At 45.6% G+C, this 23,404-nt stretch overlaps 2 protein-coding genes across 2 annotated transcripts in view; both read right to left on the reverse strand.

Moving 5' to 3' along the window:
- LOC142924698 (exosome complex exonuclease RRP44-like) overlaps positions 1 to 7,690 on the reverse strand; it is a 51,902-nt gene extending 44,212 nt beyond the window's left edge. Inside the window, exons 1-3 of the mRNA XM_076067353.1 lie at positions 7,585 to 7,690; positions 7,094 to 7,231; positions 5,799 to 5,945 (exon numbers count right to left, since the gene is read on the reverse strand). Coding sequence (XP_075923468.1) covers positions 5,799 to 5,945; positions 7,094 to 7,231; positions 7,585 to 7,674 — 375 coding nt within the window. The 5' untranslated portion in view covers positions 7,675 to 7,690. The remainder of the gene's footprint in view (positions 1 to 5,798; positions 5,946 to 7,093; positions 7,232 to 7,584) is intronic.
- Positions 7,691 to 16,010: 8,320 nt separating this feature from the next.
- The window catches only part of LOC142924699 (exosome complex exonuclease RRP44-like), a 66,826-nt gene continuing 59,432 nt past the window's right edge, over positions 16,011 to 23,404 (reverse strand). Inside the window, exon 6 of the mRNA XM_076067354.1 lies at positions 16,011 to 16,058. Coding sequence (XP_075923469.1) covers positions 16,011 to 16,058 — 48 coding nt within the window. The remainder of the gene's footprint in view (positions 16,059 to 23,404) is intronic.

Here is a 23,404-nt window from a genome sequence, read left to right on the forward strand (position 1 = left end):
CGCTGCAGGATTTCAGTCCTTCACGGCGTAGTGTATTCCAATTGTTTTCTTGGTGACTATGGTCCCAGCTGCCTTGAGATCATTGACAAGATCCTCCCGTGTAGTTCTGGGCTGATTCCTCACCGTTCTCATGATCATTGCAACTCCACGAGGTGAGATCTTGCATGGAGCCCCAGGCCAAAAGAGATTGACAGTTCTTTTGTGTTTCTTCCATTTGCGAATAATCGCACCAACTGTTGTCACCTTCTCACCAAGCTGCTTGGCAATGGTCTTGTAGCCCATTCCAGCCTTGTGTAGGTCTACAATCTTGTCCAACATCCTTGGAGAGCTCTTTGGTCTTGGCCATGGTGGAGAGTTTGGAATCTGATTGATTGATTGCTTCTGTGGACAGGTGTCTTTTATACAGGTAACAAGCTGAGATTAGGAGCACTCCCTTTAAGAGTGTGCTCCTAACCTCGGCTCGTTACCTGTATAAAAGACACCTGGGAGCCAGAAATCTTTCTGATTGAGAGGGGGTCAAATACTTATTTCCCTCATTAAAATGCAAATCAATTTATAACATTTTTGACATGCATTTTTCTGGATTTTGTTGTTGTTATTCTGTCTCTCACTGTTCAAATAAACCTACCATTAAAAATATAGACTCATCATTTCTTTGTCAGTGGGCAAACGTACAAAATCAGCAGGGGATCAAATACTTTTTTCCCTGCCAATGAACATCTGCATGATTCAGAGGACAATTGGGTGAAAGTGTTGTGGTCAGATGAGACCAAAATGGAGCTCTATGGCATCAACTCAACTCGCCGTGTTTGGAGGAGGAATGCTGCCTATGACCCCAAGAACACCATCCCCACCGTCAAACAACTGTGGCAAGTCCACTCAGCTCCGTAACCTCCTGTACTGCATCAGTCCATCTCTTCTCCAGGCCGTGCCACGCCCATTTAGCCCCCTCTATCTGGAAAAACAGAAGCTGCTTGGGCATGTGGTGGCTGAGCATGCGGGCTACATGATCCAGGTAATGCAGCCCTGCCCCCCAGTGGAGCTCACTGATGGGAATGTGTCCAGATCTTTCAAGGATTTGCGAGCTCTTCACACATTCCAGCCTAGTTAAACCCAGGGTGGATCGTAGGCAGGCCAGTCTGAAAGTTTAAAGCTGGTTCAGATTTTTCATTTATTCTATCATTGGCCAAGAAGACCCAGCGCTTTGTGTCGAGTGACAGACCAGGTAGATACCCAACAGTGTTACGAAGCTGATGAAAATATGCCACTTGACCGATTCGGAGTGACACCTTTGCTGCCAAACCGGAATTTTTACATAAGCACACTACCCAGGTACGTAAACTTCTCTCTACAATTACCCCATCACTCAAGAGTAGTTGAGGGGGCGGAGTATTAAATTACACAAAATACTCAGGCGTGTGCTTAGTTTTGGTGGGGCTGATGGTAAGGCCCCACCTCTTTATCACACGCTCCAGGCTTAGCAGCAGAACCTCCAACTATTTTTCAGTGTGAGCATCAACTTCCAAATTATCAGTGTACATAACATGGTTGACCAGTAGGGAGCCATCCCTTGACCTCACCCAGGCATCAATCAGCCTCCCATTGTATCTGTAGCAAATAGAAAAAAATCCACCGGTACAGCTATAAAAAGCTTCTAGAACTATATGGTCGAAGATGATGCTAAATAATGTGTCAGCCAGAGTAGATCTCTGTCGCATCCCACTGTAAACAGGAAATTGCTCTGACTCCCAGGCATGCAACTTTATCCGGGCCTGTCCACCATCGTGAAGGTCCTTAATGATTGTGAGCAGAGGGTTAGGGACTCCAAAAACACGAATAACAATCCAGAGCCCTGGCCTACTGATTGTATCATAGGTCTTGACCAGGTCGGCGCTGCAACACTACACATACTCTTTGGTTCTAATCGGTAAGGTCACGTAGGTAAAAAATAAAACAACAAAAATCACGACGTTTTGGCCACAACACAAGCGGCCTTCATCAGGTGAAGAGACCAGGCTGTCTCGAGGACAGAGCTGGAGTGAAACAGAGCCACGCTCAGACCGCGACCTTTAAGCTGTGTGCGAGGAAACAAGGTGCCTTGATAAAGGAATTTGCATAAAAATTAGCATTTGATTGGCCGACTTAGCATGATGAACGGTGTAGAGGTGGTGTACATGCGGGTGCACATGCCGGTTGGCGCGGGAGGGGGGGGGAAGGGGGAGTTTACCTATTGATGGTGTGAAAAGGGCATTTTTAAGAGCTGCGAAAGTTTGGGGTACCACTACTTGAAAAATATACTGTACCATTGAAAATTAGTTTGTTTGGTTCGATTTAAAACATCTTTCCAATGGTTGCTTAATTTGAAACCATCTTCTCGGTTGAAATTGTGTCTGTGTTTGTAGATCTGAATTGCCTCGTGAACAAATCTCTGATAAAAACCCGAGGGTTTGCAAAGAACCTTGGTATCGGAGAAAATTATATCGTGATCACCCACAGCGTTGTAACAGTGATCAGCTACGGCAGAATAATTCGTTCTGCCGTGTTTCAAATCTGATTTGTGCTCGCGAATTCGGTCAGAGAGATGTCGCTTTGTCTCCCCGATATAGCAATCACTGCAGGTACAACTCAATTTGTAAACCCCGGGGTACTGTAAGTCAGGAATGACATCCTTCACGGATGGGATCAGATCACGAATTTTGTGTACTGTATTGAACCGGACCTGGATCTTGTGTTTGTTTAGAATTTTGGAAATCTATTTAGTAACGCCTGCTATATATGGTAGTGTGATGGTTTTGACCGGAGTATCAAGTGGTTGTTTCTGTATGGAGGGAGAAATAGCTTGGCGGATGGTACGGTCAGAGTATCCATTCCTTTTGAGGGCCAGGTGTACATGTTTTAATTCACTGGTCAGGTGGTGTTGGTCCGAAATGCAATGAGCCCTATGGTATAACGTTTTGATGAGAGAATTATTTTAGGCTGGGTGGTGGTGGGAATCAGGTTTCAAGTAGGAATCTGTGTGGGTGGGTTTCGTGTAGACAGAATGCCCCAATGAGCCATCAGGTCTCCTCTCAAACAGAACATCTAAGAATGGTAGCTTGCCATCTTTCTCCACTTCCATGGTAAATTTGATGGCGGGATGTCTGGAATTGATGTGGTGTAGGAAAAGGTTCAGAGCTGGGAGGCCATGTGGCCAAATGACGAAAGTGTCATCCACATATCTCTTCCACAGGGAAGGTCTGAGGGTGGAAGTCTGGATGGCATCTGATTCAAATTTCTCCATGAAAATATTGGCTATCACTGGTGACAAGGGGGATCCCATGGGGGTACCCTCATTTTGTTTGTAGAAGGAGCCATTCCAAGTAAAGTAGGTATTGTTGAGGCAGTGCCTAACCAGTGCAGGTGTATTGAGGTCTAGTCCATGTTGGACCAAATTTTCAATTATTTCAATGGTATCAGGTACTGGGACCTTGGTGAACAAAGAGACCACATCGAAGCTGACAAGGATATTGTCAGGGGACAGTACAACGTCTTTGACCATAGAGACCAATTGGGCTGAGTTAAGTACTGCTGAGGCGGTCTTGCCAGTGAAAGGCAGCAAGGTATCTGACAGAAAACGGGCTAGTCTATAGGTAGGGGAGTTGATCGTGGATATGATGGGTCGTAGTGGGGTGCCTTCTTTATGAATCTTGGGAAGACCATAGAATCCAAGGGGTCTTGCAGCAGAAGGTTTTAGGGAGGGACGTTTAGTTGGGTCGATTGGGGAGGTCAACTTGTGATGATCTTGTTGGTTTTTATCGCTAGGCTATTGGTAGGGTCATTTTTAATTTTTGAGTAACTTCCATCGTTGAGCAGATTCTGGATTTTGTTGTTGTATGAATCTTTATCCATAATTACAGTAGCGTTGCCTTTATCGGCTGAGAGGATGACTATATCACTTCTGTTTTTAAATTCGCGAGTTCAAAGCGTATGGATCCTTGCAGTCACGAAAACTTTAAATCTAGAACACTACACATGTAAGGTATGGATTTGTTACACTGTTCAACCACACACACAGAGACATTTTAATTAAAACAAGTCCCTGATTTGTAAAAAAAGAATCAGAGTACCAGTCATCAAATAGGCAATTGACACTTGGTCCAAAGAATATGTGATACTGTAATAGAAATACATGAATAGCTAAATTCAGAATTTAGGTTAATAAGGCATAACCCAGTGCACAATATGACATTCATGAAAAGACAAACAGTGCAACAAAGGAAATCAGCTTTCAGTCTGTATCAGACGGTCTCAGACGCTAGTGTTGAGAAGGTGACATGGCAGGCGTTTAGAAACCCGCTGTGCCGGCGGATGTAAAGTCGTTACACACAGTGTCTTTCGAACATTACAACAGTCAGGTGCTTGATGCAGCTGGTGACTTTCCAGATGTGGTGGGGTATTGACGATGTGTAGAACGATGCAATTGTACTTTTTACTCGAATGTCAGGTGTTGTCGGGCTTTGACGATGTGTAGCACGATGGATTTCATTCAGTATCCAACGTATAGAGGTGTCTTCACCATGATAATTATTCACAGGCTTGTTGGTTTACAGTCACGTTTTTCTAAACTCGTGTGATTCATGGCACGTGACCTTGCAGCACAGTTTTGAGCAATGCCTTTCCTTCTCCAAGAGACACACATGTATCTTCTCTTTCCTCCAAGATTTCTTCTGCAAAACTCACTTTAAGTCTTCTTAATTTGACTTGCCGTATGTATCGGCTCAATATAAATTGACAACTGCAAATCTTAAACTTTGCTTTTTAAATCTCCACTGTTTTACCACTATACCGTCTCCACTACCTCTGAGTGGTTACTCAGCATTTCAGCCATTCTCGTGCAAGGAATGACTTCTGTTGAGAGCAACCTCAACATGGATGCGAATTGGATAAAAGGCGATCGAGTGAACAGAACTGCGTTGTGCGAGGCAGAATAAGCGGTTGTACGGTTGCCTCGGTGTAGCATAACACAAGGCGGGATGCTTCTGGATGCTTCTAGATGCTACTCACGTACCCGAAGTCTTTGTTAAGCCTGCGTACGCATCTCACGTGTTATCACGGACTGTGCTTTACCCTATATTATTTATTATGTGATTTTTCCACAATTCGGTGTTCTTCAGGAACGCAAGTACAGCGTTATAGGAAAAAAGTCTGTAGTCCCCTTGCTCCTTTCATTTCTGTACTGGACCATCTTCACGGCCACTGCAGAGTCCTCCACATCCTGGCTCACCACTTTGATCCGCATCTCTCGAGGCCTGCCTCTCGGGTCTCCGCCCTGGTGCTTCCATAAGTCCGTCGCCTTCCTTCCTCCGATGTGAATTTCCTCTCTTCTTACGATGATGTGTCCGAGCCATCGACTTTCTTTCAGGTCGACGGCTTTTCTATATACGGTTTGCAGTAAAGGTGTAGAGCCCCGTGGCTTCTCGTTCATGCCAGTGCAGCGGAAGGACCTCGACTGGAGGGAGAGCTCCAGAGAGGCCCTCTAGAAGGTATTCTACGCAGGCCAAACATCTTGAAACTATTGAGGTTTGACAGCACGATGATGATGATGGGGGGTGTTTTCGCATTTGTCTATTGTCAGGGGCCTATATGTCGGGGGCCACACCAAAGGCCACCCAGGGGCCACCAGTGGCCCGTGGGCCTTGTAATAAAGAACATTGACGTAAAGGATTCTCACATGCACGACCAAACACACCAACACACCGCAGTCGTAAGAATTGAACTCAATCGATGAATTGACATATCGACACACGTCTCATGCATACCTCTGCTCTGATGCTGAACGTGGGAGGGGGCAGGCATGCAAGTACGGCCTGGCTGAAGGGCTGGTGTGGCACGTCGTGCTCCAGCAGCAGCACCTCTGTCTCCGTCTCCTTATCCCCACATTCGCCCAGAGAGCGCACAAAATGGCCCTGCACAAGCACACCGACGATTAGCACGGTTGTCTACGTATGGTACGGAAGAAGTTCAACATGCATATGCACATACGTGGCCAATCGTCACCGGTATCCCTTTTCCACTGGTACATTGGAACCCAGACGGCGCAGATCTCTCAAGGTGTCTGTGGTCACCCACTGGCTTTTTGCCGTGTCGAACCGGAACCAAACCGTATAATGCTGGCCTCACAAGGCATCCAAATCTATCCGGGGGCTGAGCAGGGCCAGGGGCGGGGCTAGCGACACGTTGTGTGACGGCAGTCGGTACACCACGGGGACGTGGCACCACAGCGTCATCTGCATGTGCCTAGACTTGTTCAAAGCATTGACCGTCCATGGCATGGATCCGCTTTTGCAGTGGATAAACAACCTGCAGCCTACTAAACCGTGCCAGCCATGGTGCCGCTCGGTTGTGCAGTGGCAAATAGGTATGAAAAGCACAACCACAATGCCAACCTTGTACCTAACGTTCATGATGTAGAATATTAACCGGCATCTGTTTAAACAAAGATACAACCCAAATAATACATCTTAACAATATATTTAGCTTTTCACCAATTTTTTTTCTCATTGTGTTAATGGTATCACACAAGACAAGCAATCTATACCACCCTTCGTGGTCAAGGACGACCCACAGGAGCAGACATAACAGAGCTACTTCTAAGATCAAATTAAGTGAAATGCGGACCGAATTGTAGGGGGGCAGTGCTTTTCCAACCACTCTGCCAATCAAAGTAATGTTCATCACATGGCAGTCAAAAGCAGTAGTTGTCTCAGAGATGGAAATTAAACAATCGAAGTGCACGACCAAATTTAATATCGTTTGTGGGGCAGTTATTGGTGACTGGGCTGAGACTATCAACTTACAACACCTTAATAACCTTGGTTGAATCACAGGTGAGTTTGCCATGCTTTCAAACAAAAAAAAATCACAGTGGTGCCACTTCATCCACCCTGACTTCCAATTCACCGTGTTACCGTTCGTGTTTTGGGTTCGACGGCTGTATTGCATACAGAGCCGCGTGGCCGCGCGTCAAGTGACAGAAGGATGAGCCCGACGATGCCGCCCACGGGACAGACGGGTGAGGTGTCTCGGCGTGCGGGGCGTCACGGTGCAGTCGTACGTTCGGGTAGCGGGAGTGTCGCAGCCAGCCACCGATGGCCACCATGATGCGGTGGGCCTGCAGGGACGCTGCTTGTCTTGTCTCCACCCGCACTCGTGGCATGCGGCGGTCCGCGGGCATGAACAGGTGGCAGGTGGCCTGCAACACGCACAAAGAGCCCCCAGTAAGGCATTCAACAAACTGTTTGGGCGAGTGCCGTCAGCACACACCTATTCAAGCTGGTACGGCAAACGACGGGGTGGGTACGGCCAGCACCATGCCCGACCGCCTTTGTCTCCACAGCGCTGATGTTTACATGCCACATCAGATACTCATTTATGGCCGAGTCGACCTAGGGAAGGGCCCAAGACAGGTTCAGACATTTGCCGCTGTTTATTGGTTATGAGCGATAAATATAATCCAACTCGGGTCCCAGAATTCGTAGCGCAGCGCGCTAACCGCGACATGACCGCTCCCCACACGTACACACACACACATGCAGATCAGCCCACCTCCTTGATTGGGCTGGGCATGAGCATGCCGCACAGCGGCCTCGAGTTCCGCTTGATGATGCCGACCACTTTGCCAGTGGGCTGACGCATCTTCCCACTTTCGGCTTTCAGCTGGAGACCAAAACAAAGGACAAACATCGTGTTGGGTAATCTAAGCAAGAGCGACGACAGCAGCAGCAGCAGCTGGGATAGCACCGGGAGATGACAACGCAAACTCAAATGAGCACTCACCACAGTAGCGTCTCTCTCACACACTAAAATAATGAAATAACTATTTTTTTACCAGCTCACTGCATAACACAGTACAATTTGGCTTGAAGAGGAAGGAGCAATCCAAAACAATAGCGGTTAACCTGCGGATGTGGTTTCATGCTGTGTCTCATCAATGTCAATAATGAGACTGACGCTTTGTTAAAATGACAAAAGATCACAGTGAGGAGTCCTCTGTAAATATTGATAAGTTAAAACAGTTCTGGCGATTGATAGAATCAACCAGAACACGCCCATCAGATACCACACGTTTAAAAAAAAACGCGTAGGCTTTTGCGACCAATATTATCTACAACAAAGGTTACCCTCCCATCTAATTCACAACTGATGCATAATCTCTCGATTCTTTTTGAATTCACTGATTGACATTTTCTCTTACCTGCTTAGCACATCAGTCACCCTCTATGTGTTTAATGTTTATGTAACGTTTTTATAAGGATAACTGTGCAATGATCAGTCTATAAATAATCTGCCCAAGCCAACTTGCACTACATGCGATTTAATATCTAACACTTGTTTATGTTTGTGCAATATTATCGACTTTTCATAAACCACGGTTGTTTTCGTGCCAATTTCAATTAACTTCATTGCTGTACTTTATTATGTTTTGCATTTTGTCACTGTGGTATGTATGCATGTAGAACTTATTTCGCACCCTACACAGCCAACCATGCTAATCAGAGGTGCGCGGAAAGGACAACAATCTAAATACAAAAAGCAGTACTAAAGAAATTAGTTTTCAATATAGAGGCCACCCTGTGACCCAGGTCACTCTCGCAAATGATACGTGTCCTGATCTCTTGAGTTCTAATTAAGTTAATTAAAATAAACATTAAAAAGGAGCTCAGACCGTGGAAGCGCCACCGTGTTGAGCCTGGATATGCATAACAGGTGGTATAGGCTCTGCGCCAAAATGGCAGGCAGCAGAGCGCAGTACAGCAAAATGAACTGTTGTCCTGTCCTTCTATGCTCCTGATCTATGCCCCCCCCCTTCACCAACCCGCACCGAAGTATGGTCAAATAACCCCTACGTACATACAAAAATAGTACGAAATAATTAGCACTCCTGACTTGATTTTGAAGTAATGTAATGTAAAGTCATTTAATAAACGCAAAATCAAGCTAACAGCATCTCTAATGTGGATTGTTGTCTGGTCACACGGTGTTCATTATGTTTAAGGTCTCTCTTGAAGTGGTTGAGTCTTTGTTGTTATTCTTTGTTTAAACTATATTAAAACTATTTAAAAACTATAAACTAAATAACTTTACCAGGTAAGGACCCTGAGAGCTATATAGCTCTTTTTAAGTGACCTGGCCACAAATGATCGTTCAGTGAAGTATCTTATCACATTTGAAATTGATAGAAGCCAAATACTCTAAGTGCATGTCAGATTGTAACTGTGGAGGGAAAAGCCGGAGGACCTGGAGAAAAATCCATGCGACCACGGGGAGAGAGACACGCACACTGCAGGTGTCTGGGTTTGATTTTGGTTCGGCAGTGTTGACACTCCACTCACCACATCCTCCTCATTCTCTTCTGCAACGTCCCCTGCGACGCCCTCATCGTGCAGAACCAGCGAGGAGGGGGCAACCCAGCGCTCCTCGGGGAACATCTCCACGCACACGATGTCGTCGTGCATCGCGCGGTTTAAATGCTGCAGCCCCTGGATCAACACCTGCACGGAGACAAAAAAGATCCCCCGTATAGCCTGAACAGACCGCTGGGCCAAGTGCTGAGAGCAGCATATACAGTAAAACCTTGGATTGCGAGTAACTTGGTCTGCGAGTGTTTTACAAGACGAGCAAAATTTTTAATAAATATTAATTTGATAAACGAGCGAGGGTCTTGCAATACGAGCAGCTTTGTACTGCCGAGCGTCACGTGATCACAACTGATATACGAGTGCTTTGATATACGAGTGCTTTGGATTACAAACACGTTTCCGGAACGGATTATGCTCGCAATCCAAGGTTTTACTGTACAAGAGTTTTAATATCACGAATAAACAATTCAAAATGTAGGACTATGAGCCCATGAATCTTCTGAAATCAATGTTTTTCAGTAACATATGTTCAAGAAGGGCAATTTCTGGACTGGGTTTTTTTTCCAACAAAGGGCCAATGTACCTAATTGTTATTTAACGTTACATTTTGGAGGTGGAAATAGACCATTCATTTTTTTAACAAAGTAGTCACAACTATCATTAGACCTCCTTTGCCAGTACCGAAAAATAATAGGGTTTTTCCCCTTTTTTCTGGCAACAAAACTGAAACCTTTTACAAGGAATCATGTGTGCATTAACCACAATACTTGTGGTGAAAATGCAAACAAAAACACACTGATAATATTTGCAATATATGCGTACGCCTTTTGGCGTCCTCTGGTCTCGCACCAATTGGGTCGAGGCTCAAAAGAAAGCCGTCCCTGGTGTGGACCAATCAGTCTCAAGGACAATGCATATATTATCATAGTGTGTTTTTGTTTGCATTTTGACCACAAGTATTGTGGTTAATGCACACATGATTCCTTGTAAAAGGTTTCAGTTTTGTTGCCAGAAAAAAAGGGAAAAACCCTATTATTAAAGTAGTCACAATTAACGTATATACTGTGGTTGTGGTGGCGTAGCTATCGAGTGTGCAGGCAGTGCAACTGCACCAGGACCCAAAGGCCGGGGGGGCAGGTGCCAGGCTACGACACCTACGTAGGGTGCAAAATACGTTCAAAATACAAATATTTTAGCCCAGTAGCTCTTAACCTTTACTGCAGCCTTGCAGTAAAGGTTAAGAGCTACTGCTCATGCCACGAACGCTATGCCACTGCTTCATTATACATTTGTTTTTAAAACTCACACAGATACGATCGAACAGCATTGTTCCTTCCGGACGCAGGCTTGTGAAACGTGTACCTCTTTATCACTGTCACCGTCCCCTCGCACCCTCAGAGTCCCCTCCAGGTAATTCTCACGACTCGCAAGGAAGGTTCCCTGGACAAACCGGCCGGAGCGCACACCTTGCTGCAGCTGGGACAGCGGGAGATGTTCGGGGAAGATTACCCGGGACTCCACCACATCCTGCACACGTACACAGCACACGCACGGCACATGCACGCGTCAACAACAATTTTGCAACCGCCATCACGTAACGAGACGAAGGATCCAGTCTGATTTATCTCAGATCAGTACGGCCATCCGTGTAAGAGAACGTTCCACAAAAGCGGATATCATAGAGCTACCTCTAGAGTTTCACCCTTCCGTCTCTGCTTTTTGCTAAATATGCCACGTCATATATCTAGAATTTATTTGACTGATTGACCATTGCTCGTGAGGATGAGATGTTCTAAAAGGGAGCTGTTTAACACGTATTCTTTTGCGACCAATATTATACATAATAAAGGTTTATTGGGTAAGAGCGCGTAAATGTGTGTAGTTAACCCGGTACAGCCAATTAGTAAGGTTTGTTACGTAAAACAAAACGTGTCAATTAGTTACTACTGCAGCACGCCAGTGTATTGGAGAGAAACCCACAACACTTACAAATCGAGTATATCGTTTCCCTGGCGATTACAACCAGCGAAACGTCGTACTCAGCGCAAGGCAAGTGTCCCTTTCTTCAGTGAGGCAGCTGGATGCAACGCGGAAGTGAGGGGTCGGACAAGGGTACAGGCCCGCACCATAAATATGAGGGGGGGGGGCAGAGCTGATGCACGCATACGGAGTCTCACCTGCTCTGAGGCCAGTGCCAGACGGTCAATCAACTCAGGGTTGTCCAGCAAGCTGCGCACGTATTCCTCCACTGGGGGTACACAGACACGCGCAGATAAACGCAGAAATTATAATTGGCGACACGATTTACCGGACGATTTAGAGTTCCACCCAAAATGTAAATTTGTTACTTTTCAAGTCATGCCTGCTGGATTTATTAATTTTCCTGTTTAACTGAAGCACTGTTTAACAAGAGGCACTACAGACTTGATTCAAAGCTTTCGTGACTGCAGGAATTACTCTTTGTTTTTTTTCGGTAAAGTCACGTATAAATAAGAAATAATAAAATAACATAATAGCGTACGATGTTTCGGTTGCAACACAAGCAGCCTTCATCAGGTACAGAAGAGCTAAATTTACGAGAGAGAGGAAACACATAACCCCAGATGTATATACATACACACAAGTAGGGGGGAACTAACACAGATACAACAGGGGACACAGAGAGAGAAGCATACCAAACAAACAGGGTTTAGCAAAATTTGGAAACCATATAAAGCAACACAGACGGTGGGTCAAAACACAATTAAGGCATAGTCTGGTTGATTACGCTATTTCAAAGATTGCTAAATTGCAAGATAAGTATGAAATTTAAAATACAGACCGCGCACACACACATAGACATCCAAGTAGAGTGAACCAGCACAGACACGCACACAGTGAAGTCGCCTTAAATAGGCAGAGAAGGTAAGGCTGAGAGACAATGGGACAATTTAGCATGAGGTATGCATGGAGCAAAGGGGGCGCAGCAGCACACACTCGGAAACACCAAGGCCCACACACAGGCAGAGACAGCACAGAGACACAAATCCAAGCCAAGACACAAAGGCAGATACACAAGCAGAGACAACACAAAGACAGAAACCTCATACCTCCCCGTAGAAGTGGTTCAGACTTGATTCAAAGCTTTTGTGACTGCAGGAATTACTCTTTGTTTTTTTTCGGTAAAGTCACGTATAAATAAGAAATAATAAAATAACATAATAGCGTACGACGTTTCGGTTGCAACACAAGCAGCCATCATCAGGTACAGAAGAGCTAAATTTACGAGAGAGAGGAAACACATAACCCCAGATGTATATACAGACACCCAAGTAGGGGGGAACTAACACAGATACAACAGGGGACACAGAGACAGAAGCATACCAAACAAACAGGGTTTAGGAAAATTTGGAAACCATATAAAGCAACAGATGGTCGGTCAAAACACAATTAACGCATATTATTGGAAACAGACACATTTTGTGAACGTAACACTTAACATTTAAGGGTGAAAACGTATTCATTGCAAGTGTTCAGATCATCTCCCCATGTAAAGGGCCAGGAGTCAGTGCCAAGTCTTTTTTTATTGCTGAGAGTGAGGGCCAGAAATGAAAGAGGCTTAATTTAAACAAGATAAGCAGCAGCAGTCAAGCAACAACATCTATTTTTTATCTGTATATATATTTTAAAATATATATTGGTAAATAAAGTCATGGTTTGTCAGTAGAGCAGAAAACAATAAGATCTATTTATATCTGCCAACCGTACACTCGTTGAGCACACGTTTGGCTGATTTATACACCAGTTCTCTTCATTGCAATTTAACTAAATCACCGAGGCGATACAAAATTTAGATAACAGCATATGAGGATCTATGCACTTGATGTTGCCCATTAAAATGAATTGTTCTCGTCTTCAAATGAGCAATGAGTGTCAGCCTCCGATCAGTAGACCTACAGGTAGGCATCACCTCAACTGAGCATATCAACAAGATTATGGAGGAGTGTGATATCACCTGGCTATGGGGTCAGCCTACAGCTGCGTGCCAGCTCATCTGGCTGGACATCCACGTTTATATGGGGCATTGTTCCCGAGCATGTCCAGTCACATTATAATCGAGCTGAATTTGTTTCACCACAATGCCAAATGACACGTGTGTACGACACCATCTGGCCAGCCACAAATCTCTTACATGCTCTTCGTTGTGGTCGTGAGGTCATGGGTGTTTGCAAAGAGATAGCCCTCACCCTAATAGAGAGCGGGGATCACAACACCTTCACGTGGCCTTATCAAATGCACAGTCATTTATTCTAGGACTGTATATCGTTTCCCTGGCGATTACAACCAGCGATTTTGCTAAACCCTGTTTGTTTGGTATGCTTCTCTCTGTGTCCCCTGTTGTATCTGTGTTAGTTCCCCCCTACTTGGGTGTCTGTATATACATCTGGGGTTATGTGTTTCTTCTCTCTCGTAAATTTAGCTCTTCTGTACCTGATGATGGCTGCTTGTGTTGCAACCGAAACGTCGTACGCTATTATGTTATTTTATTATTTCTTATTTATACGTGACTTTACCGAAAAAAAACAAAGAGTAAGAGGCACTACATTTACCACTGTTAAAGAGAGGGATCCTTAAATGGGATCACGGCCCCGAGCCGTGGTATTCATTTAATCGTGAAGCTGGGGGGCAAATCGTTCTTTCCGAGGCTCCCATCTACTCGGATATTATCATCGTATTGTTGTCATGCCATTGGAGTATTATAAAGCAGCCTTTGGTAAAGTCGACCGCAGCAGATTGTTATAGGCTGTGGTGGGCAGCATATGGCGGTGAAGCAATGTCCATTGTTTTGTTCCGCGCTATCGTCGTCACCAACCCGCACTGACCAAAGGTTGTGAGATACAGCAAGTCCTCGCTTAACACGGGGGTTGCGTTCCTGACAATTGCTAAGTGAAACTAATCTGCGTGGAGTAATGCGGGAGTAATGTTCCCATAACAAATAACGGTAAAGGTGGGGGTGCCGTTCCAGCCCGCAATTTAATTGTTTTTGATAGCACAGTACACTGTTTTACATGTTTATTTTAAAATGTGTTGTGTTTATATAGTATCTCTATCAATATGCTAAGTATGACACTCCTTTAATTAAATCTCAAGTGAGAGATATGGTGAGTGAAAAATATAATGGAGCAAGATGACGCTCCGTGCACAAAGATCCTGCTGGAACAAAGACCGAGGAAGAGGAAGGTACGCTGGGTATCACAGCATACATCAGTACTACAGCTTCTAGCATCATCCAACAACACTGCTAACACCGACGCCGCTCAGAAAAGTAGTCCGTGACCACGCGCTATACTTGCAATGTAGCGAGCGCGGTTGAGCGTTAAAATCTAGAAACTTTCCATAAAAAGGTAAAACCGTGTTAAAGCCAAAACGCGTAGTGTGAACGCGCATTCAACGGGGATCTACCGTACGGTCAAACAACCTTGCACAACCTCGCACAAAACGAGGCCCACACCCAGCAGTGGATTCAAAAAGAGGGCTGTTACATGTGAAAAGCAGTGTGACAAGATTTGAAGCTTTCGTGACTGCAAGGATTCATACTCTTTGGTTTTATTCGGTAAAGTCACGTAGATAAAATAAAAAATAAAAGAAAACAATTCAATCACGACGTTTTGGAGGCAACACAAGCTTCCGTCTTCAGGTGGAATAGTCAACGCAGAATATCGGATGGCTCGGTCGTTACGGTCATTGGAAGGATCCCCCTTCTCCTGCTCCACGTACGTGTCTCTGAGACACACGACAATCAAGTTACGGCGCTGTTAGACAATCACACTGGGCGTTGCTGTGTAATCACTTGCACGCGAGTCACAGTAACAAAGTTGTGGAGTTGAAATGGTGCTTAAGAGGTCGACTAGGAAATTTGTACCTCTTCTGGGGCAGTAAAATCAGCACAGCTCTGCGAGAAGTGTAAATCATGTAGTCCTGTGAGTTGTTAGGCATGTCAGAGGTTTCCCTCCGAGTGCTGCAAACGCCTTCAGGAATCCAGTTTTAATGACAAGAAATGTATTTAATAATCATGAATTACATTTATAAAACGCCTTTCTGCTCAGTAGCTCAAGCCACGGGGGCGTTCAGTCCCACGAGCCGAATCAGATGCACAGTTTATTATCTCAACTGTACGTAGCACAGTTGGCTATGTACTGTGTGAAGGAAGTTCAACATACATACAATTCAAACCCCACCCCACAGAGTGCCAAAATTCAATAAAGGGAGTGCAATTAATTTCAGCCCTGGCGAAAAAATCAGCTACCAATCCTTGGCCATCTGGACAGGGGCAGCCTTATGCACAACGCCACTACGCCACCAACTCTGCTGGCCCTCATGGCACTGGGAAACAGTCCCAACGAGACTTTGCGCCACCAACCGCCACCGTGTGCCACAGTTCAGAAGTAAAGAGGCGTCAATTTGTGTGCCGTGCACACTGGATTGGCGAGATGGCTAGGACCGTTTGGAGAGCTGCGCCTACCGATGGTGCTCATTGGTGAAGGCGTAGAAGTGTTTCTGCGGAGTGGAGATGATGTCGCGAAGTCTCTTGTAGACAGGAGCGGAGCGATGGCGGATCTCCTGCAACACCGTCTATAGAATCACCACGTTAAGCAGGCACGGGTCCTCCAGCAGGTCAATCTGAGAAGCAAGCACACACGCAAACATACACACGAGGGGAGCATTCATTAGCCGGGCGGCAGTGGTGCACGCCTGTAATCCAGCACCGTTGAGGCGAGGATTCATGGATCACGCAAATGTTGCGAAACTTCTTTCCCGTGAGCATGCAGGAAGTGCCATACCCTGGATATGCCAAAAGGCAACAGAGCAAAATGTGGACTAATATTATCTGTCCCTTGTGTATGGGATAAAGTGTTGCCCCCCCACGTGAATAAACACGCATACATTGGCTGGAATATATTGGTATATAGAGCTTGGGCAATTGTTGGTGCTGGCTCACCGCTTGGCTGCAGTGACATTGTTCATGCAATTTGCATGAACGGCGCTCCACCTAAAACTAAACATTATTATATCATATGATCGTAATGTGGGTGTGTGTCTCAAGAGGTCTGAGCGCTGAGCTGGTACAGCTTTGCCTGTCAGTCGACACAACTCCCCACATTCGGCTTGCAGCTGAAGAAAACACTCAGCACTGCCATCCCCTGGTCACCTGACAGTCACACGTCTGTAGCTCAGGGCAAGCCCAGGCTTAATTCTGCTTAGCATCGGAGATCAGATGAGAACTAAGGTGATAAAGTTGTAGCAGGGGTATAACGCATTGTGGTGGGTCCACACACTAATCATAATAATAATAGGTAACAGTAGAAATGAGTAACACTGGTCAGGTATAGTGGCTGCTGTTATAGATGTGACCTTGGTAAATAAATAAAAAATACATTTTGATTTAAAGCTTTCGTGACTGCAGGGATTCATATTCTTGGTTCTTTCGGTAAAGTCATGTAGAAGCGATGATGATTGCTTGTGTTGCAGTCGAAACGTCGTGATAATTGTATTGTTTTATATTTTTATCATTTCCCTTCTACGAGACTTTACCGAAAGAACCAAGAAAATAAAAAATAGTTTAGTATTTTTTTTTTATCATTGGTGTGGTCCCCTTATGCACCACAGGTCACACCTGATTGGGCTCTCACCTAGTTAAGGAGCAATGATTTTCCTACCTTATCAGTTGAGGTGAGGAAGGTGAAGTGAGAAGTAAAATTGCCCGACCTCACCTGGTAGAGGAGAACAAATCTGTCTCTCACCTGATTCAGGAACCACTCATCCAAATGATGAAGTGGTGCTGGACACCTGTGAAAAAGAGCTTTATAGCTCATCGGATTGATCCAGGAAAAATATTCAGATTATGATGCTGCCATAATGTGACGGTTATCACACTGGGCTTGGCAACCCAAATGCCGCCGGTTCGTCCTCCAAGCGCGGCAGGTGGTTGAACCGTTTCTTAAATCCCCCCTCACTGGCCCTGCCGTTGTCCACTCAGCACTGTCAATGGGTAGTCCATCGGCAGGTCGTGTGTGGTGGGGTAAAATGTGGGTTACTCCCACCTCTTCCAAACGTCTGGCTCAACAACATATCCTCCAAAAGGGAGCTTGCAGTGGCGCGAGCCAATATATTTTCAGGGCTGCCTGCACCTTAACCTTCAACCTTTTAGAGTGAGATGGTGGTTTGAGTGAGATGGGGTTTGAGTGAGATGGTGGTTTGAGTGAGTTTGGTGGTTTGAGTGAGTTGGTGGTTTGAGTGAGTTTGGTGGTTTGAGTGAGTTGGTGGTTTGAGTGAGATGGTGGTTTGAGTGAGATGGTGGTTTGAGTGAGATGGTGGTGGTTTGAGTGAGTTGGTGGTTTGAGTGAGTTGGTGGTTTGAGTGAGTTGGTGGTTTGAGTGAGATGGTGGTTTGAGTGAGTTGGTGGTTTGAGTGAGTTGGTGATTTGAGTGAGATGGTGGTGGTTTGAGTGAAATGATGGTTTGAGTGAGTTGGTGGTTTGAGTGAGATCGTGGTTTGAATGAGATGGTGGTTTGAGTGACATGGTGGTTTGAGTGAGATGGTGGTTTGAGTGAGTTGGTGGTTTGAGTGAGTTGGTGGTTTGAGTGAGTTGGTGGTTTGAGTGAGATGGTGGTTTGAATGAGATGGTGGTTTGAGTGAGATGGTGGTTTGAGTGAGTTGGTGGTTTGAGTGAGATGGTGGTGGTTTGAGTGAGTTGGTGGTTTGAGTGAGTTGGTGGTTTGAGTGAGATGGTGGTGGTTTGAGTGAGATGGTGGTTTGAGTGAGTTGGTGGTTTGAGTGAGTTGGAGGTTTGAGTGAGATGGTGGTGGTTTGAGTGAGATGGTGGTTTGAGTGAGTTTGTGGTTTGAGTGAGTTGGAGGTTTGAGTGAGATGGTGGTTGAGTGAGATGGTGGTTGAGTGAGATGGTGATTTGAGTGAGTTGGTGGTTTGAGTGAGATGGTGGTTTGAGTGAGTTGATGGTTCGAGTGAGATGGTGGTTTGAGTGAGATGGTGGTTTGAGTGAGATGGTGGTTGAGTGAGTTGGTGGTTTGAGTGAGTTGGTGGTTGAGTGAGTTGGTGGTTTGAGTGAGATGGTGATTTGAGTGAGTTGGTGGTTTGAGTGAGTTGGTGGTTTGAGTGAGATGGTGGTTTGAGTGAGTTGGTGGTTTGAGTGAGTTGATGGTTTGAGTGAGTTCGTGGTTTGAGTGAGTTGGTGGTTTGAGTGAGATGGTGGTTTTAGTGAGTTGGTGGTTTGAGTGAGTTGATGGTTTGAGTGAGTTGGTGGTTTGAGTGAGTTGGTGGTTTGAATGAGATGGTGGTTTGAGTGAGTTGGTGGTTTGAGTGAGATGGTGGTTTGAGTGAGTTGATGGTTTGAGTGAGTTGGTGGTTTCAGTGAGTTGATGGTTGAGTGAGATGGTGGTTTGAGTGAGTTGGTGGTTTGAGTGAGATGGTGGGTTGAGTGAGTTGATGGTTGAGTGAGTTGGTGGTTTGAGTGAGAGTGAGTTGGTGGTTTGAGTGAGTTGGTAGTTTGAGTGAGTTGGTGGTTTGAGTGAGAGTGAGTTGGTGGTTTGAGTGAGTTGATGGTTTGAGTGAGATGGTGGTTTGAGTGAGATGGTGGTTTGAGTGAGATGGTGGTTTGAGTGAGATGGTGGTTTGAGTGAGATGGTGGTTTGAGTGAGTTGGTGGTTTGAGTGAGTTGGTGGTTTGAGTGAGATGGTGGTTTGAGTGAGTTGGTGGTTTGAGTGAGTTGATGGTTTGAGTGAGTTCGTGGTTTGAGTGAGTTGGTGGTTTGAGTGAGATGGTGGTTTTAGTGAGTTGGTGGTTTGAGTGAGTTGATGGTTTGAGTGAGTTGGTGGTTTGAGTGAGTTGGTGGTTTGAGTGAGATGGTGGTTTGAGTGAGTTGGTGGTTTGAGTGAGATGGTGGTTTGAGTGAGTTGATGGTTTGAGTGAGTTGGTGGTTTCAGTGAGTTGATGGTTGAGTGAGATGGTGGTTTGAGTGAGTTGGTGGTTTGAGTGAGATGGTGGGTTGAGTGAGTTGATGGTTGAGTGAGTTGGTGGTTTGAGTGAGAGTGAGTTGGTGGTTTGAGTGAGTTGGTAGTTTGAGTGAGTTGGTGGTTTGAGTGAGAGTGAGTTGGTGGTTTGAGTGAGTTGATGGTTTGAGTGAGATGGTGGTTTGAGTGAGATGGTGGTTTGAGTGAGATGGTGGTTTGAGTGAGATGGTGGTTTGAGTGAGATGGTGGTTTGAGTGAGATGGTGGTTTGAGTGAGATGGTGGTTTGAGTGAGATGGTGGTTTGAGTGAGTTGGTGGTTTGAGTGAGATGGTGGTTTGAGTGAGTTGTTGGTTTGAGTGAGATGGTGGTTTGAGTGAGTTGATGGTTCGAGTGAGATGGTGGTTTGAGTGAGATGGTGGTTTGAGTGAGTTGGTGGCTTGAGTGAGTTGGTGGTTGAGTGAGTTGGTGGTTTGAGTGAGATGGTGGTTTGAGTGAGTTGGTGGTTTGAGTGAGTTGGTGGTTTGAGTGAGTTGATGGTTCGAGTGAGATGGTGGTTTGAGTGAGATGGTGGTTTGAGTGAGATGGTGGTTGAGTGAGTTGGTGGTTTGAGTGAGTTGGTGGTTGAGTGAGTTGGTGGTTTGAGTGAGATGGTGGTTTGAGTGAGTTGGTGGTTTGAGTGAGTTGGTGGTTTGAGTGAGATGGTGGTTTGAGTGAGTTGGTGGTTTGAGTGAGTTGATGGTTTGAGTGAGTTCGTGGTTTGAGTGAGTTGGTGGTTTGAGTGAGATGGTGGTTTTAGTGAGTTGGTGGTTTGAGTGAGTTGATGGTTTGAGTGAGTTGGTGGTTTGAGTGAGTTGGTGGTTTGAGTGAGATGGTGGTTTGAGTGAGTTGGTGGTTTGAGTGAGATGGTGGTTTGAGTGAGTTGATGGTTTGAGTGAGTTGGTGGTTTCAGTGAGTTGATGGTTGAGTGAGATGGTGGTTTGAGTGAGTTGGTGGTTTGAGTGAGTTGGTGGTTTGAGTGAGATGGTGGGTTGAGTGAGTTGATGGTTCGAGTGAGATGGTGGTTTGAGTGAGATGGTGGTTTGAGTGAGATGGTGGTTGAGTGAGTTGGTGGTTTGAGTGAGTTGGTGGTTGAGTGAGTTGGTGGTTTGAGTGAGATGGTGGTTTGAGTGAGTTGGTGGTTTGAGTGAGTTGGTGGTTTGAGTGAGATGGTGGTTTGAGTGAGTTGGTGGTTTGAGTGAGTTGATGGTTTGAGTGAGTTCGTGGTTTGAGTGAGTTGGTGGTTTGAGTGAGATGGTGGTTTTAGTGAGTTGGTGGTTTGAGTGAGTTGATGGTTTGAGTGAGTTGGTGGTTTGAGTGAGTTGGTGGTTTGAGTGAGATGGTGGTTTGAGTGAGTTGGTGGTTTGAGTGAGATGGTGGTTTGAGTGAGTTGATGGTTTGAGTGAGTTGGTGGTTTCAGTGAGTTGATGGTTGAGTGAGATGGTGGTTTGAGTGAGTTGGTGGTTTGAGTGAGTTGGTGGTTTGAGTGAGATGGTGGGTTGAGTGAGTTGATGGTTGAGTGAGTTGGTGGTTTGAGTGAGAGTGAGTTGGTGGTTTGAGTGAGTTGGTAGTTTGAGTGAGTTGGTGGTTTGAGTGAGAGTGAGTTGGTGGTTTGAGTGAGTTGATGGTTTGAGTGAGATGGTGGTTTGAGTGAGTTGGTGGTTTGAGTGAGATGGTGGTTTGAGTGAGATGGTGGTTTGAGTGAGATGGTGGTTTGAGTGAGATGGTGGTTTGAGTGAGATGGTGGTTTGAGTGAGATGGTGGTTTGAGTGAGTTGGTGGTTTGAGTGAGATGGTGGTTTGAGTGAGATGGTGGTTTGAGTGAGTTGGTGGTTTGAGTGAGATGGTGGTTTGAGTGAGTTGTTGGTTTGAGTGAGATGGTGGTTTGAGTGAGTTGATGGTTCGAGTGAGATGGTGGTTTGAGTGAGATGGTGGTTTGAGTGAGTTGGTGGCTTGAGTGAGTTGGTGGTTGAGTGAGTTGGTGGTTTGAGTGAGATGGTGGTTTGAGTGAGTTGGTGGTTTGAGTGAGTTGGTGGTTTGAGTGAGATGGTGGTTTGAGTGAGTTGGTGGTTTGAGTGAGTTGATGGTTTGAGTGAGTTGGTGGTTTGAGTGAGTTGGTGGTTTGAGTGAGATGGTGGTTTGAGTGAGTTGGTGGTTTGAGTGAGATGGTGATTTGAGTGAGTTGATGGTTTGAGTGAGTTGATGGTTCGAGGGAGATTGTGGTTTGAGTGAGTTGGTGGTTTGAGTGAGATGGTGGTTTGAGTGAGTTGATGGTTTGAGTGAGTTGGTGGTTGAGTGAGTTGGTGGTTTGAGTGAGTTGGTGGTTGAGTGAGTTGGTGGTTTGAGTGAGATGGTGGTTTGAGTGAGATGGTGGGTTGAGTGAGTTGATGGTTGAGTGAGTTGGTGATTTGAGTGAGAGTGAGTTGGTGGTTTGAGTGAGATTGAGTTGGTGGTTGAGTGCGTGAACGGGTGAGTTGGTGAGCATAAGATGTCCTAAACTATTCATACATAGTGACGCTTATACACCTCACCTGGCTGTTTGTACTGTTTGGCAAGGTAAAAATTGTAAATTTAAGAAAATTGCGCCACTGTTTCAAACGCTGCGATGGGAAAACGAACCAGTAATTTCTGGATTGCAAGTTCAGAGTGCAAACCGCCCATTACTTCAGGGTAGCGTTTCTCAAAACCGCCACTGATTTTTTTTATTGTTCACCTCTGCTTGCGAGCACACTGTACACTTAACTAACTCTGCAGATGTAAAACCCAGAGTGTGTGCCCACTCATGCACCTCTTACCTCTTGTTGACACCGCATGCATGATGCACGAGTACTGTCTGGGTTTTTTAGAATGGGGAGAAGGGGAGCCCATTGGGGTGGACTCCGGAGGGTTGTAGCCTGGAATCTGTGACAGCGGACACACAAGATGGCACAAGCGTACAACAAAGATGAAGATCACCCAAATAAGCCTTAACAGACTGTGCTGCTGTTAGGCGGCATGGCCCACGAGGAGGTGGGTGGCCAGCACCACGCGCATGCAGCCACCTCTGTCTCCCCAGTGCTCATGTCTACACACTGCACCAGGTACTCATTTAAGACAGAGTTTACCTAGGATAGGCACAACACCGGTTCAGATAAGGCAGACTGTCTGCCTCAGCAGCTGTCCCCCTCTCTTTTTTTCTTCCTGATGACGAAGGCTTGTGTTGCGATCGAAACGTCGTAGTTTTTTGTTATTTTTGGTTATTTCATTTGAACCTATCTACGTGACGTTACCAAAAGACCCAAAGAATATGTCTTCCTGCAGTCACAAAAGCTTTAAGTCAAGATTTATTATTACATTTGTTTACTGTGCAAAAACTCAAGACTTCTTCATGAGGGTCCTGCAAAGTTTTTGCCGTCACTGTGTAGTCCCAATTGAGTAATTGGCAGGTGATTTTTCAGTATTGGGATGTTTTGCCCAATGCCAGACTCGTTGTATTGGGTATTTTTTACTATGGGAGGAAACGCGAGAACGCGGGGAGAAGGGGAGCCCATTGGGGTGGACTCCGGAGGGTTGTAGCCTGGAATCTGTGACAGCGGACACACAAGATGGCACAAGCGTACAACAAAGATGAAGATCACCCAAATAAGCCTTAACAGACTGTGCTGCTGTTAGGCGGCATGGCCCACGAGGAGGTGGGTGGCCAGCACCACGCGCATGCAGCCACCTCTGTCTCCCCAGTGCTCATGTCTACACACTGCACCAGGTACTCATTTAAGACAGAGTTTACCTAGGATAGGCACAACACCGGTTCAGATAAGGCAGACTGTCTGCCTCAGCAGCTGTCCCCCTCTCTTTTTTTCTTCCTGATGACGAAGGCTTGTGTTGCGATCGAAACGTCGTAGTTTTTTGTTATTTTTGGTTATTTCATTTGAACCTATCTACGTGACGTTACCAAAAGACCCAAAGAATATGTCTTCCTGCAGTC

Source organism: Petromyzon marinus, chromosome 16 (genome assembly GCF_048934315.1).
Source record: "Petromyzon marinus isolate PM22_M1 ecotype Great Lakes invasive population chromosome 16, UKy_Petmar_22M1.pri1.0, whole genome shotgun sequence".
Lineage (NCBI taxonomy): Eukaryota > Metazoa > Chordata > Hyperoartia > Petromyzontiformes > Petromyzontidae > Petromyzon > Petromyzon marinus.